Source organism: Amyelois transitella, chromosome 2, assembly GCF_032362555.1.
Source record: "Amyelois transitella isolate CPQ chromosome 2, ilAmyTran1.1, whole genome shotgun sequence".
NCBI classification, from domain to species: domain Eukaryota; kingdom Metazoa; phylum Arthropoda; class Insecta; order Lepidoptera; family Pyralidae; genus Amyelois; species Amyelois transitella.
The window spans coordinates 5,031,409-5,048,591 of NC_083505.1; the positions used below are offsets into that span (position 1 = coordinate 5,031,409).

A 17,183-nucleotide genomic window follows, 5' to 3' on the forward strand; every position below is an offset into this window, starting at 1 on the left:
ATAAAATAACCTTGACAATCTAAGAGTATCGGCCAAGTGCCGAGCCCCAAATCCTGGTTGCTATTGTGGTACTACTAGAAATTTTCTACCCCGCTTCTGGTAAATCGCGTTGATTTTCGTTAAAAATACCCAACTAATTAGAACGAATAGGGGAATTCAAACGACCAGTCGACTCGACAGCGTAGCGAGCACCCGGTGTCAGACTTTGTGCTCTTTTTTCATTGTTTTTTTCTTTTAAACGAGTAAATATTTTATTGGTTTATTGTTATAGGTAAGTTAAAATAAAATCGTCGGTGGTCGAATCGGTAAGGTGCCCGGTTTAAATGCGTGTTACGCAAAAAGGGTACAGGTTCGAATCCCACCCCGGCCATTTACCAATGGCTATTTTTGAAGTTATGTACATTAGTTTTAATACTAACCAATGCTCTTATGGTGAGGGAAGGCGTTATGAAACCTGCTCATTCAGGCAACTAGTTGTTGATGAAACAATACTGGTTTAAGTTCCTCTGCAAAGGTTGCGGAGGTCAGGCGGGAGTCGTTTCGTGTCTCACCTAATCCTGGATCCATGGTCAAAGGCATTCCCCGGGTTCCTCTCCAGAGCGGTGAGGATGTAACTGGTATTTAAGACAGAAGAAAGAAGAAAGTTACGATTTACAATGTCCTTAAAATATAAAACACGATTCACCTTTCTGGGAGAAAGATTGTAGGTAGGTTCTCAATATCTCAGTTGTTGCACTCGAATCAGCACTCGAAGATCGTAGTCCGTTGAAGACCTATGTCAAGTCAAAGTCGTAGCTCTCTCTGTCTGTGGTTTAATGGGCGTGATGGCCTTTATATAAAAATCTGCATAATATAAATACACACACTTCCTTCAGGAACCCAGGAGTAAAATAACAGGAGTAAAATTAAAAGTTTTCATAAAATGAGAACATAAGTCTATAGACAGAGACCATGTCTACACAGTTACGCAATAAATATTTTTGTTTGATATAAACCCTGAAAGAGTTTGATGTATAAGCCAACTATAGGAAAAAAACAGTCAACTTACTGTCATATATTGTCAAAATCATACTGACATATGACGTGACCGTATGTTTAAATGACATTTGTTTTGTTTGATTTTTATTCTATCTGTTTTTATTCGTCCGCATCGTGAACTATTTATTGTAAAAAGTTTTCGAAGAAAAAGTCGAAGTAAATTTACCGTTTCATTACTAAATTGAAGACCACCTCGAGGCATTCTTTCCTTTTCTCTTGAACTGGCTCTAGCCATCGTGACGGACTGGTAGTCAAGATTTGGGAACAGCACCATTGTGGGTCACCGCTGGTCAGTTAGCCGCTTTTCGTGGCGGAAAGTAGTCGTGATGATGTTGGCATTCGCTGCTGTAGCAGCGGCTTGTGTCGCTGTTTGGATTTATCTTGGTTTCCTATGCACTGTAGCTGTCTCCGTACTTCTAGTGATCTTTTATGGAGTAGTTTTCCATTCAAGATGGTGTTATGTTGCCCTAAAAACTGTTGTCAGAGATACAAGGTAAGAAACAAGTATCTACGCAATTGTACAAAGTTTATGAATAACTAACTTAAATAACCTTAAAATAATAGTTTAAATAAACATCAATTTAATTGTTTTCAAAGAACTTTTATTTTTTGTTTATCAGTGAAAAGTGTTTGTGTGTCAAAAAGTCATACCTTGAATCAGTTTTATGTTTTTGACCGTATTACTATTATCAAAATTAATAATTTAAAATGCAAAGTTAATGTTTTAAATTATTTATTTGAAAAAAATTCTTGAAAATAATGCAATTGGATGTTAATTTTACTGTCCACTGCTATAAATTTATTTATTAAATTGTTAAGCACAAAACTACATAGTTAATATGGTTTTATTTATTTTGTCAATGTGTCAATGAGGAAAAACAGCTTTTCATTTATATTTTTGGTAAGAATTTGATACATTAATATGAGTGTATGGTAACAGTAGTTATTCAAAATAAAATTGAAATATCATTCTGACTTATACAAAAATATGACAAATCATCTAAAAATTTACATTTGTAAACAGGAAATAGATCAATCTAGAAATAAACACATAGAAAGTGTTTGTGTAACTCAACCATATCTTTATCCTGCATAATTCTCATAAGTGAAAGTGATGTCTTTTAATACATAATCTTAGTATATAAAGATTGTGTTTGCTTCTAACATCATTGTTTTTGGACATATCCAATAAGTAATATTTAATTAAGTTAACAAAAAATGTTTTATATTTGGTGTAACTGTTGACTAGTTTATAATAAATTCTGTGGTTGTAACTTAATGTGCCAAAAGAGCATTTAAAAAAAATCTTTATATGTATATGTGACAAATTCAAAGACAGATTGGGTATTTCAGGAGCTTTTTTATATGTACTGTACTTAAATTTTTGTGACTATAGACTTAATATAAATGAGGTATATGTTTTATTTTTTTAGGGCACTCATCTCCTACATCCAAATACTGTGGGTGGCCTGGAAGTTCACAAGGAAGGACTGGACTCTCCCAGACATATTTCATGATGTGGTCCAACAGCATCCGGACAAGAAATGCTTCTTATTCCAGGATGAAGTGTGGACATTTAAGGAGGTAATTTTAATTTTTCCATTGACTCATAGAATTTTTATTTTGTAAAATGTTATTTACTCTATTCAAATACAAGAAAGGTAAATTGGAACAGCTACAATACCATGTTTAGCATAGTTTAGTTTTTTATATTTATTTATTTATTCAGTTCACCAACAGTTGATACAACAATATCTATATGATTTTGTGCCCAAGGGAAATGATAAAAATGTATAAAAAAGAGCTTTACTAAAATTAAAGGTCTGTACAAAACTGTTTTAAACCAAGGTTTTTAAATTGTTGCTTAATGACCCTTTCCTTGAAAACCCAACATTTTGCCAAGTGGCCTTTCTCCCATTATGTGTGTCATCTTGCTTAACAAAATGTCATGTAGTGTTTAAGCTATAAACGAAATTTCAAGGTTTAATTAATAAATTTTTTTAAACAATTGGTTGATGTGTCATGAAAACATCTGAATAAAATATAATTTCCAAAAAAACAACACTCAACACCAAATAACATAAATTTTTGGTGACTGTCAAATTTAATTTAGAAATCTGATTTTTAAATAAAATTAAGAACAAACACTGTGCTTATCCAATTTGGACTGATCCCTTGGTTTGTACAAGTTCCATAGTTTTTTTAATAAAACTTAAATCAATTCTTTTTTCCAGGTTGAAGACTACAGTTTACGCATGACTGCGGTTCTGAGGGCGCAGGGCATTGGCAAGGGCCGGATTGTAGCCCTGCTCATGAACAACTGTCCACAATTGCCCGCTCTGTGGCTGGGTAACGCTCGAGTGGGCGCCGTCACACCTCTGATCAACACCAACCAGCGAGGAAACGCGTTGTTACATTCCATCAATGTTGCCAAATGTGATGCGCTGATATTCTCCGAGGAATACCTTTCAGGTAACATTTATTACCTATGGTTTTGCAAAGCATGTAAAAATCTATATGTAATGCCTGTAGCGATTAAAGCTTTATAGTTGACAGCTGGAAAGCATTTGATTTTATTGGACATAAAGTTATTTATTTATTATCACAAAAAATAGAATACAACGTAGTACTCGTACATGCAATAAAAATAATAGTTACTACGAAAGTTGGCTATTATAAGAGAAAAAAATTGTACCCAAATTATAAAATGCATCATAGTCATTTGCACCATGACCTCTTCTGTTCAAGATCAATCTGCTAGGTAACCTTTTTGAATTCTTTAAACGTTGTACTCAATACGTGTAATAATACGGTTTTATTTCTGAGAACTTAATTCCCAATAAGGGAATAATGTACTTTATAAGTACGAAATCATTCTATCTGATTGCAATCTTAGCATTTGAATAAAGAATGTCGAAGATTCTACAACGTAATGTTGTCATAATGTTCTTAAATTAACAATACAACACTTACTTGATTCAATGGATCCGAATTAATTAGTTAATTTGTAATTCTATTAATGTTCAATGTTCAAAGTCGCGGCAATAGGCGAGAGCGTGAGTTTAAATTTTTAAATTTAAGAATATGTCACATCATCATCACATGGCCGACAAGACAATGAAATCTTCGCATCTTTAAAAAAAAACATTCTCGTGGTGTTAATTCTAGTTGCACCCTCTCCTCTTTCAAGAGAAGTCTGGAACGGGCACGCTTTTGATTTGACTCTGAAATCTTAACCACCCAACCATTGGAACACTATATCGGATGTAATATGTTATACATACCTTGGATGAAGGCGTATTTTTACGTAAACAAGTCAATAATTACCTACTAAGACATTCGTGTGCCTGCGTGTTTTACATAACGTAATTACGACTTCATTAGTGATAATATGTAAAATTTTAAACATATTGATGGCTTCTATATTTAATTGGTACACTCATTTTTTTGTTTTGTACTCGACAGACCTAAAGTTTAGCCATGTCTGTGTCGTTGCTAATAACTGTCGTTGTTATCACTGTTAGCTGTTATTAAACAATAATTATTATCCATACTCTATTAGTTACACCGGCAAGTGGAAACTGATACAATTTAGTAAAATATTCTTTTTACTTCTTAGTGGGAATGACTTTTTTTACTCACGAAACCACGATGTTCTTAGTATTTTTATGCATTGGGTATTGCAAAGTATAGAGCATTATTCATTTAGGCATCCGTTTGACTTTACACAACGCTTTTAATATAAGTAGTTATTTCTTCCTTTAATTTGCTCGCGCAACAAAAGATGCCATTTGGTCTAACTTCAAACATCATCTCTTCAGTAAAGACTGCTCGAACTCCTTGCGGCTCTGATACTTCCTCAAAAATAAATAGGAGTATAAATTACTAGAGGCCGCCCGCGACTTCGTCCGCATGGAAACCCTATCAATCCCGCGGGAACTCTGGGATAAAAAGTAGCCTATGTGTTATTCTGGGTCTTCAGCTACCTACATACCAAATTTCATGGTAATCGGTTCAGTAGTTTTTGCGTGAAAGAGTAACAAACATCCATACAAACTTTCGCCTTTATAATAGTAGTAGGATTAAGAACTAGCTGTTACCCGTAGTTTCGCCCGCGCGATTTTAGTGCTACTTACAAAATAATACTTACACGTTTTTCGCATATCCCACGGGACTATAGTCCATCTCCAGACTACAATTATACGCAATATTTTAAAAAGATTTTGTTATTTAGATAACGCGGGAAGAGACAACAAAATAACAAACAAATGAACATACGAGTACTTTCGTATTTATAACATAAGTTAGGAAATTATTAAGAGCCTTTATGCCCTCCAGCGTTCTTGAAAAATTAACAATAGAAACGAGTCAAAGGTGAAGTGTTCTGATGCCAAGTGCATTAATGAGTATGTGTTAATAATGTTAAAATTGAAGACTATATTTTATAAACTTTAATTTTTCTTTTTGTTTCAAATCTCAATAAAATACGATATTATTACAAGTACATTAAACTTAAATCCAAAACAGTCTCTTTCTATCTCGCTCATAATAAAATGGCTGATAGGCTCAACCGCTATATTTTCGCGCCGTACAAAAATTCGTCTTCTACCTCAGGTATGTACGTCGGTGTATAATTTACTAGCTGTGCCCGCGACTTCGTCCGCGTGGAATACTTATTTTGGGCATCATTGAAGCCCTCAAGGATGAATAATTTTCCCCGTTTTTTTCACATTTTCCATTATTTCTGTGCTCCTAAAAGTTGCAGCGTCAGGTCTATTCAACACAAAAAGAATTTTTCAATTCGAACAGACAAACTCTTCCGCTTTATAATATTAGTATAGATTTAAGTGGTTATACTGTGGTGATACTCGTGGTTGCAAGTTACCTAATCGCCTCTTGCACCTGACTACATTAGAATTTACTAGTTGCATTTTGCTCATCTTAATAAATTTTAAGATTTTACAATCACACTCGAGGTTATCACACTATCTATCTATTACATTTACAAATACTTAACTACAATAATTAGGTAAACTTAGTATTACTAATACAAGTGTCGTTTCGGAAATGACCACACAACTACGACTTAATACTATACAATCATATGCATTTACGCGGGCAATGCCCTCAATAGCTTGGTTTATTATTGGTTTACGTACTATGATTTGATTGTGTCTTTGTAACTTGTTCTTATTTGTAGATAAGAACTGTGGATATACTATACTGTATAGAAAGAAATGCAAATCGTTTTAGTTTGTATAAATTCTGTACGCATCAATTGCTAACAAATAAAAAAAAAATTCATTACACATAATAATTGTCATAATTATTTTGGTTTTATATAATGACAAAAACTATTTCACTTATCACTATCAATATACTATTGGTACAGTTAACAGCTTGTCAACCTATCCATGGTCACTAAAATTTCGCCTCTATTACCCCGTTTTTGAGTTCCATGCAGGGTAACTTAATATGACTTTACTTCTGGCTTTCTGTTTCACACTTTTATTCAAAAGAAATTAACACTTTTAAAAGTCTATGTTCTTAACAAACAATCTCTTCTTTTTTTCAGCAATCCAAGACATCTCCAGCCAACTGGACCCATCTCTGAAACTTTTCAAGTTCACCCACCGTCCACTCAACACTTCAAACCCCAAGACCTCCATAGGGGATGCCATCCCAGACTTGACCCAGTTGTTGGAGACCACCGCTCCCGCACCCTGGACATTGGCTGACGCAGAAGGTTTTAATGGGAAACTCCTGTACATTTACACATCTGGAACTACGGGACTACCTAAAGCTGCTGTCATATCCAATGCTAGGTAATTGTTGTGGACAGTTTGTTGTTCGGTTTAACTCATGACAAGAGTATCAACCTATACGAAATTTATAGAGGTAAGAAGTCCTATAATCAGAGGGAATGGATGTAACAAAATAACTTACGCGTGTGTCATTCACAGATATAAAATAATTACTTTAATGTTAGAAGAAATCCAGACGTGTTCTAATCATTATGAGTAAGGTTGTTGAAGCTTTTCCTAGCGCATCCATAAATTCCCAACGGCTCTTTCTCGATTACCTTAACTTTACATTTTGCGTGTAAACAATAAAGCAAGATTATTTTTTCAGAACTTCAATGACACTCTCAGAAAACAATAATACATTACAAAATTCCATACACAACTTTCAGAATAATCATCTACCCATCTACCCGAATTTACATGCATTTTCTACAAAACTCTAGATTCGTGTTCATGACGACGGGCATTCACTTCATGGGTTTGAACAGCAACGACACGGTATACTGCCCCCTGCCGTTATACCACACGGCGGGCGGCGTCATCAGCGTGGGCCAGGCGTTCATACACGGCTGCACTGTCGTACTCAAGACTAAGTTCTCAGCCTCGCAGTACTTCCCCGATTGTGCGAAGTATAACGCGACCGTAAGTCGATTTTATTGGTGCACGTTCAATTTGTATTCAAATCGTATTTAGAATTTTTCATTATTTTTACCTATGGCTTGTTACGATAACGCCCAGTCAGAATTTACGTAAAAACGACCTTGGAGTTTGGAGTAAAGAACCTGCCACCTTTATGCACGATCGAGCTTATGTGAGATAGCATTGTCATTTACTATTGGTAGTCGTTCATCGAAAATGCCAAGAAAACTGCACAGTTTAAAGAGATGAAAAAATAAATCATGTTTCGCAATAATTTTAATAATTCCTCATTACTCTTTTAAGCAAGAAGCTAATTTTTAAGGGATAACAAGTATGGTCATGAGTAGCGTAACATGTAGATTAATTGTTATACGCGACAATCTCAATCCTGTTGTTGACTGGAAAATATCCTTGCATGGGACAAGTCCGCCGTTGCGATAATTTGCGTAAATTATATATTAACCTTGTGTACATGGTATTACAAATAAATTTATTTTGTCCGGCAGGCGGCTCACTACATCGGCGAGATGTGTCGCTACGTGCTGGCCACGCCCCCCTCGCCCGCCGACACGCAGCACAAAGTGCGCATCATATACGGCAACGGACTGAGACCTCAGGTAATGTGGAAAACTATTGTGTGGCATAAGAGAAAATTTGACCTCTTGAATTATTTTTACTTCCAAAAGGTCCCAGTTTTTCTTTAATATCTGTTATGATAAAATTAAAAGTTTTGCATTAAGATTGAGGGTAGTAATTGAAAACTTACTGCATTCCATTCTTACCTTAAAAATTTGAAAATTTACCGTTTTGTTTTAAATTTCAGATATGGAATGACTTCATCAAGCGATTTAATATCAAGCGTGTGACAGAATTTTACGGAGCCACGGAAGGAAATGCTAATATATGTAAGTTAACGATTTGTGTCTGTTACTGTCGTTACTTTTTATAATTCTGGATTTCTCATGACTCCATCACCGTATGTCAACCCTGAAATACTCCTAAATGTTTGTATTTATATAATTGCCTTGTTTCAATTTTCAGTGAACACTGATGGCACGCCTGGAGCCATAGGATTTGTATCGCGAATAATACCGTCAGTGTATCCGATAGCCATTATCAGGGTCGACCAGGAGACTGGAGAGCCCATCAGGGATTCGAGGGGTCTTTGTCAGGTAAAATATTCATATTTCTTCCATTAAGACATAATGTGTGCCATTCCTGTAAGGCATAATTTTCGAAGGCACCTTTTATGTTTTTTTTTTTATCAAGCCGATGGTGTTGTATGGATAATAAGAGTAATACTATTCTGGGATGCCTAAAATCACACCGTTTTTGATGTGCGTCATTTTTTTACCTTTTATTCTAAGGCCCGATTCAGTGCGACGCGGATGACCTACGCGGACGTCCGCGACGGACGGTAAAATGCATGTAGCCCATACAAGCCGTTCAGTGCGATGCGGAGCCATCCGCGCCGCGGAGAGCTATCCGCCGCGGTCAGAGATCGGTCCGCACCGCTCTTCCGCGCGCGGTCGGCATTGGTCCTCCATGTATTTTAATTTTTATTAATATAACCTTTAAATTATGTGAATGAATAACAGAAACGAAATACCTACTTACCTGATTGTAATAGCCAATCTCTCCGCGGACTTATTGGTTTCTTGTACATATGGCAATAAACCATAGAAGGTTGCAGTTTTGTCAGCAACTCTTCAAATGTCTTGGTGGACATTTTGAAATATTTGATGAATTTTATTTCGTCCTCCTGCAATTCACAAAATAAAGAAACAAATTCTCCTTTAAGAAGCCTGTTCTCAACGATTGCGTGCACATTAAATCTTCTATGGCGAGGTTTTCTGCAGTTTAATAAATAAGCAGCAGTCACCAAATTCAAGGCTGTGACTGTACCGCTTTCAATCACTGTCCGCAGAGCACTGAACTACGAATTCATCCGCGACGGACAAATGCACTAACCCGCGCGCGGACAATCCGCGTCGCACTGAATCGGGCCAAAACGTTGAACGTGGCCTATTAGTCTTATGAAGACTATTGGCTCTGTCTACCCCGCAAGGGATATAGACGTGACTATATGTATATATAATTTTCAGCTAGCCCAACCGCACGAGCCAGGCGTGTTTATCGGCAAGATATCTCCCAACAACCCGTCTAGGCAGTACCTGGGTTACGTGGACAAGGCCGCTTCCGAGAAGAAGGTCGTGAGGGACGTGTTCACCAAAGGAGACTCCGCTTTTATATCAGGTAAAATAAACATATTGGTACTTATTTTGAAAAAAATAGTGTTCCATGCCATCGAATAGTAAGTTCGCTTTCTTTCTCTTGAGCTCATCATATTGTAACACGCAAGCCTTAAAGTCATCATCAGAAAAACTAATGTTAATCGGATGTCGATATCATATCATAATTTAAAGATAAGCAATTTTTTTTCGTTACAACTTTTGCTAATACTACTTAGAGAGATTTCATTTATATTGCCGACTCAGCTACATTTGTTAAATTCGATTATTTATTTATATCCCCAGGCGACATCCTGGTGGCGGACGAGCTGGGCTACCTGTACTTCCGCGACCGCACCGGCGACACGTTCCGCTGGCGCGGGGAGAACGTCAGCACCACGGAGGTGGAGGCCGCCATTTCTCGCGTCGCGGGCCATAGAGACGCGGTTGTCTATGGCGTGTTGGTGAGTTGCTTTCACTTTTTTTTTCAGGCTCAGAAGACGAAGATCCAAGATAACGCTACCTAGTCACTGGTGAAATCTTGATTATGTTAAGTAGTTTTTTAAGTGAGAATCGAACGGTATCTTATATGTTAGGCATTTTTTTTTCTAAAAATTAAATTTTTCGAACTTAATTTTTAGAAAAAAAACGAAGACGTATGGTATAGGTACAGGATTAATATACAGGGTGACTTTAAATTCACCTACATAAATTTAACTGTTAAGTGTACTCATCTAAAGGATATTTAAAAACGTTAAAAGAAAAATATCGGTTAATATTTCAGAAAGTACGAAAAAAAATAAAAGTATCTAAATCCACGATCCTAAATACGTAATATCACCCCGGCCGGCTGAAAAGCGACGCGTAAGATTCAGAGGTCAACGACACAATTCATTCAGCTGAGCGATCTCGACAACTCTGTACTTTACTTGATCTTTATACTAGAAAAATAATTTATTTTTCAGACATTTATTTACATGTTTAGTTTTAATTTCTTTTTGTAGTATTGTTCTTTAATAAAGCGTGTGACGTAGTTTTTGAGGGTTTTTTTGTGAAAATGATGACGTTTAATTTAAATAAAATAGACTCAAACGGCTCAGAAACATGGGTATAGTCTATGTTTAAAAGGATGCAGTTGTTTTAAATGTCACCCTGTATCCTTGTTATTGTCAGATATTGTTTCAAGTAAGATAATAGTCAATAATCTACAGCAACTCTACAATTATTGGTCATAATTTTTAACTTCTATTAAAAAAAGGACGTCTTTAAAACAGCAACTGCGTTTGGTACGTTTGTCTCGCGTGAATTTTACGCTTATCATTATGTTCCTCTTGCATTAATTGATCTATTATATAATTGTTTACGCTGCACCATGACGTACCGTTCTTTTTGTCATGAAATGACTTTGTGAACCCAGGTGCCGAACACGGAAGGCCGCGCCGGCATGTGCGGCCTCGCGGACGCGGACGGCAGCCTGTCGCTGGCGCAGCTGCGCGCGGCGCTGGCCCGCGAGCTGCCCGCCTACGCCACGCCCGTGTTCCTGCGGGTCATGCGCAGCGTCGACATGACTGGTGCGCCCGCTTCCACAGCGTCTCATACGTTATATCTACAGACTATACCTGGAGATCGATATTAAATTGTTGCGATGAACCGAACCCTTCTTACTGTTCTTGAAGAGGATAGACATACGAGTGAGCAGGATAGCAATAAAATGGACGATTCTAGGCTTTTCCCCTAGCTCTAGTATCCGTTGGATTTACCTGAGCGAGGATAACGTACTCTGAAGTTTACCTAACAATCTTATATTGGTGAACTGTAACTATTTGAATGTTAATAAGAAGAAAGATTTTCTACCACGGAAACGTGAATTTGCTTGCAGTCAGTTCGGAAACTAAATAACCGACCGAGTGGGAAATGAAAAAATTGAAGACGAGATAATTTTATTAAACTTATTATTTATCTTTTTGCCAACAGGTACGTTCAAAATGAAGAAAACCGACCTCCAAAAGGAGGGGTTTGACCCAGCCCTGGTAAAGAACGACAAGCTTTACTATTTAGACACGAAACTCGGCCAATACCTCCCTCTTGGACCTGAAGAGTACCAGAAGATCAACAGCGGCCAAATTAGACTGTGATCTGTTAGCACCTATCTTATTTCTAAGTTCAATCCTTTTAAAATAATGTTAGGTCACAAATTTGTGAAGTGGACGACTTTAAAAAAGTTACGACAGGACACAAAACAAATTAATGTTTAGACTTACGACAAGTCTTACAAAAATAAAATTAGGGTTATTTATGATATTGGTTATTTAACCTTGGTAGGTTGATGTTTTACAAATAACCCTGTATTTAAAAAAATGGCAAATTTAATGACAAATTAGATCACATTAATAATTCGAAGTTTGCATTGTGAATGAGCTTAGCATAATTTTAAAACTCAAATAATAGTATACTATAAAACTCTTCCCTTACTAGATGACTGACGGACAACGCACCGCCAAAACTACTGCTCGTATAAAGTTGCAATATGGTATGAAGGTTCCTTAGGGAGTGTAGGAGAGCACTAAGAAAGGATTTTGATTATCGGGTTTCTTCGTTTTACGCAAGCGAAGCCGCTGGTGCCCGCTAGAGAGTATTACATATTATAGTATGTTTTATAAGCTCAGGCAATATTTTGGTAAATTAGTGCATATAGTTTCCGTCAGATGTCGCAAAAGTAGCAAGTTGATGTAATAATTATAGAAATTAAATCTTACACGCTAGAAAGTGGTTATGGGTATACCTACGATAGGAGTATTTAAAAGCGCTAACAAAGCAAGAGAAAACAGCCTCGAATTTTGCTATCTCTGTCTTCATTACTACAAAAAGAGAGATGGCAAGAGTTCAAGCAAAGTATCTTGCGAATATAGTCAGATAGTGTTCTCATTGTGTTAAAAAACGCACAAAACGCAGCTTTATCTTTTCAATCAATTATTCTAATTTTTTCCATGGCAATACTCAATTGTACTTAATTTTATATACGGCAATCTCAAGGCAAAGTATTTAAATGTTTAGTCCAATTTGTTTATTATTATCTTATGCATTCTTAAAAGCGCATTTACTCACATTAAAAACTGTTTTTATATATGTATATGTTGTGCAATGTTGTACAATAACCTGTAATATTTATACTTTTTTAAAGCTATTCTGAATAGTGTCAGTATTATTTTATTTTCTTGAAGTATCCTGCAATCTCATATATTCTCGTATATACAATAAACATAATATAGAAATTGTACTCTAAATCTTTATTTTTCTATTTGCATTATATACTCGTATTAATTATGTATATATTTTTGTACTTTCGAATTTATAAAATATAGTTGCATACTAACTTTATATATAAACTTTAGATAAAATTTCCAATTGTTGATCGTTTTAAGGATTATGTACTTCGTTATTGGCAAAATACAGGTAGTTTTAGTCTTATTGTTATTTTTATTGGGTTAAGGTGAATGGTTTTGGTATCTGCAATAAAGGTATTGTTATGTGACGGTGTGTGAAGATTTTAGCCGAGAACGGGCAGATAAATTGAGAACTAGGTCCACTAAACCAAATTCGGAATATTTATATATATATTTTGTCAATAAAGATACGTAATATATATTTGCAATGAACATAATTAAAAGTAGAACTAACAGTCTGTCACTTGTCTGTTTTTCATCAAACTCCAAAATTAAACACTGAACAGAAATCTTCTTTGATGTTAAGAAAGCTTTTATTATAGTATTATAGTAAAGAGATAAAGAGGATAGATCTTTCTAAAATTTATAAGGAGATGGACAGAAAAAATAGCAACAGAGTATTAAAAACGGATAACACTAATCGTAGTAATAGTTTGCCTGTTCAACCTATTTTGGAAAGGTAGGGTAAACCAGAGAGTGATTGCCCACAGGCAGTAATTGCCCGTTTTTAGAAAAAAAATCTGAATCAAAGTTTGTGTTCGTACTTGTTTCGAATATAATTTACTAGGTTACTCTATGGTCAATTTATAGTAGATTTTAAAATTGATAAGTGTAAACATTGAAGAAAAAAAAACATTAATGGTAGATTTTGTCAAGACGGGTGAACGTGTTACTCAAACAGGTAAACATTTTAGCAATTTTCTTAAGGAATTACTTGCTTAGAGGTAATTTTTTTTTGCATTTTATTTGATATTTCATTATTGGTGTATGGTTATGCCAAAAGCATAAGTGTTATGTTATGTTTTTAATGAAAATATTTGCAATCAGATTAGATTGAACGGTTTTTTAATGGTGGGCAATCGCTGTACGTATTTCGGCATATTTTTAGTTATTGCCCACCATAATTTTAGTGATTGCCATGGTTAATATGTATAGTTATTGCCCAGGGCAATCATTATCGGCAATTTTTTGATTAAGTGAAGTATGTTGCCGTCACATTTATTAGCTTAATGCAACGCGCAATAATATTGTGACAATAATATTGTCAATATTTTTGCCAAACACACGCAATAATTTAATATTAATATTGACAATGTAGCAAATATTGTTAACATTATTTCGTGGGTGCGGGTAGCCAATCGCTATGCACATCTTATTGGCTAGTATTGTTTTATTTACAGTAGGTATGCCAAAGTCACCAAAAGTACAATATAGTAAAGAAAATTTACAGAAAGCTATCGAAGCTCTTCAAGATGCTTCTAACAATTTGTCTACAAGGCAAATTGCTGAAAAATACTGTGATCCGAGGTCCAGTCTCCGCTACTATACACGGTGACATAAAACAACTGCATCATTTTAAACATAGACTATACCCATGCTTCTGAGCCGTTTGAGCCTATTTTTATTTAAATTAAACATCATCATTTTCACATTTAAAAAAACCCTCAAAACTACATCACACGCTTTATTAAAGACCAGTACTACAAAAAGAAATTAAAACTAAACATGCAAATAAATGTCTTAAAAATTTAAAAATGTCTGTTTGACAAGAGTCAAGTTTATTGTATTTTTTGGCCCGTTTGTTCCTATACACTTAAAAAGTAATTTAAATCTTTCATTTTATCTTATATCCTTTCCCCTCTTCTCTTACTCTGACTGCGCTTCAACTTCAATTAAGTAAGCTTTAAATCTATTGCTACAGGACCATCTATACTAATCTATACTGAGGGTCTTGAGGGCTTCAATAATTCCAAAATAATTATTCCACGTGGACGAAGTTGCGGGCACAGTTAGTCACCTATATTAACTGTCTGAAGAAAGTAGTTTGGAGGATTGGATAATAATATCGGCTAGAAAAGGATTTCCTCGAAATAGACATTTTAGACTCCGTGCAAAAGTTTTTGGAAGAAAACCCGCGCCCAAATTAGTTTTTTTTTTAAATAGGCCATGTGATGGTTTGTGGAAGGCATTTTTGAAGAACATCAGAAGGAGTGACAAAAGTTCAAAGTCTAATTTATCATTTTAAGGTACTGGGCAATAACTGTACATTTTTGGATAATTTTAAATTTGTTTATTTATTTTCTAAGCCATGTAAGTTTTAACTAAAAACCGTTAACACTTTGATGGAGATCTTATTTAGACATAAGAAAAAAATTATAAATGGTTGAAACTTGTAATACTTTTTTATTGTTTGAAGCCAAAGTGTTTGAAGTCCTTAAGTGGGCAATAGCTATACGGTTTACCCTATATAAATTAGCAAAGTTTTTCAACTCACTGTTCCGCTTTATGTGGTGACGGTAAAACGCTGTTGTATTTTTTTATGTTATTTAATTTTACTATGTACGCTACCTATGTTATAATAAGGAATAAAGTCTGTCAGTCGATTAAGTTAGTAAAATAAAAACTATTGTCCTGTGACTGACAGGTTTTCTGTTTTTGGAAATAACCGAATATTTATTTAGGTAGAATAGTAAAGTGAGGGTATATGTATGTGCGATAAGGATATTTTAATGTACTTTTCCCTTATAAAGCTATTGCAGTTAAAATGAAAATTCGCCACTAAGAAACATATGAGTCAAAGGCATATTGGCACGTCCTATACAATCGAGTAATAAAAAAAATACTGCGGAACTAACTGATAGTAATTTTTTCTTACATACAAAATGCATAGCAATTTAACTTGCTGTTAAATATATTCATTATCGTATTAGCGGCCGTCTATTAACAAATAGGTTGTACTATTTTGGTGTCGGTAGGTAATAGTATTTTTTGAGTGAAAGAGTAACAAAGTATATCCAATAATGCGAGTTAATGATATTATTAAAAAAAGGTTAGGGAGTTTTTAGCTCGAAAACTCCACCTAGTTTGAATTATGGTCATATAATTTTAGGTAATATTTAATTGTCTGAGTGTGTTGGCCTCCTTACAATGTTTTTCTTCGCCGTAAGAAAGAATATAAGAAACTCTGTTGAAGTACATTTTGCTTACTACAAATATATGTTATCGTATGTTTGCCTACACGTAGACATAATAAAAAGATAGTGTTAATTAAGACTGGTATGATATTTTGTATTTATTTGAAGTAATTAAAGCAATCAGTGATCTGAAAAGCATAATGTATTTGTATAGTACTTAAATGTATATTTTTATATTTGCAGTGTTTTATTTCTTTATTAATTTAATTTCCCAGTTAAAGAAGTATGACTAATTTCTTAGTAATCTTCGAGTCCCAATACCTTGTTTCCAATACCAGGAAGATGATTATATTTCCATCTTTAATGTATGGAAATAATACCAAAAGCGTATTAACAATGCTTGACAAGGTACTTATTTCTTGTCTAAACGTTCAAGACAAAGGCGGCGGCAGCTCAGTCCCCAGCACTACTTTCCATCCTGACCTGACTCCGTAGATATAAGTATAAAACAACATGCTGATTGGTTGATTTAAAGCGTGGCGCAAACATTGTCGAATATGCAAACGTCATTTAAAAGTTGGCGAATTTACTGTAATTCTATAAACCCTCTTGGTCATGCTTATACACTCTTTCTTAGTACGTGTTATTGATTTTTTTTTTTAGCCGACGTCATAGGTACCTAAGTACATAAACGTGTTAAATCTGTTGTATTATGTCGAATGATTACAAGTTGTTGCCCGGTGAATGACACTAACACGTTTTTTTTTGTCGGAGCAATATGTATAATAAAAATAAAACTAAACACTTGTAACTGAATCATTCAAACAATACTAAGTACAGTACATACATAAATTTAAAATATATAATAAAACAGTAAAATATTTTGTCTGTACATTGAGTATTTTTGACTGAAATGGATAGAGGGACACTTAGAATGAATAATAGAAAGCAAAAATATATTTTTTTAATTTCTTGTCTGTCTTTCTGTCAGGCCCTGCGCCCATTATCGGCATCGGCAAGGAAAAGGATTTTAGGTGGCAAATAGCATAATACTATAACATAATGGCAATAAAGTAGAAATTTCCGTGATGAGGTTGTAATAACAAAAATACC

General features: G+C 34.9%; 1 protein-coding gene across 1 annotated transcript; it reads left to right on the forward strand.

The window, feature by feature from the left end:
- The first annotated feature begins 61 nt into the window (after window positions 1-61).
- Window positions 62-16,306, forward strand: LOC106143182 (long-chain fatty acid transport protein 4). Its single transcript, XM_013345203.2, has 12 exons — window positions 62-1,531; window positions 2,472-2,622; window positions 3,273-3,510; window positions 6,614-6,863; window positions 7,286-7,484; window positions 7,988-8,098; window positions 8,305-8,386; window positions 8,523-8,653; window positions 9,587-9,737; window positions 10,019-10,176; window positions 11,130-11,283; window positions 11,687-16,306. The coding sequence occupies exons 1-12, from the start codon at window positions 1,365-1,367 to the stop codon at window positions 11,845-11,847; spliced, it is 1,953 nt and encodes a 650-aa protein (XP_013200657.1). The 5' UTR covers window positions 62-1,364; the 3' UTR covers window positions 11,848-16,306.
- Window positions 16,307-17,183: the final 877 nt, after the last annotated feature.

Bases quoted from the DNA above. Each gene is read 5' to 3' on its own strand.
- LOC106143182 (XM_013345203.2), top strand. From the start codon at position 1,365: ATGATGTTGGCATTCGCTGCTGTAGCAGCGGCTTGTGTCGCTGTTTGG. The intron at 6,864-7,285 runs GTAATTGTTGTG...ACAAAACTCTAG, and splicing joins GCTGTCATATCCAATGCTAG to ATTCGTGTTCATGACGACGG. The intron at 10,177-11,129 runs GTGAGTTGCTTT...TTGTGAACCCAG, and splicing joins CGGTTGTCTATGGCGTGTTG to GTGCCGAACACGGAAGGCCG.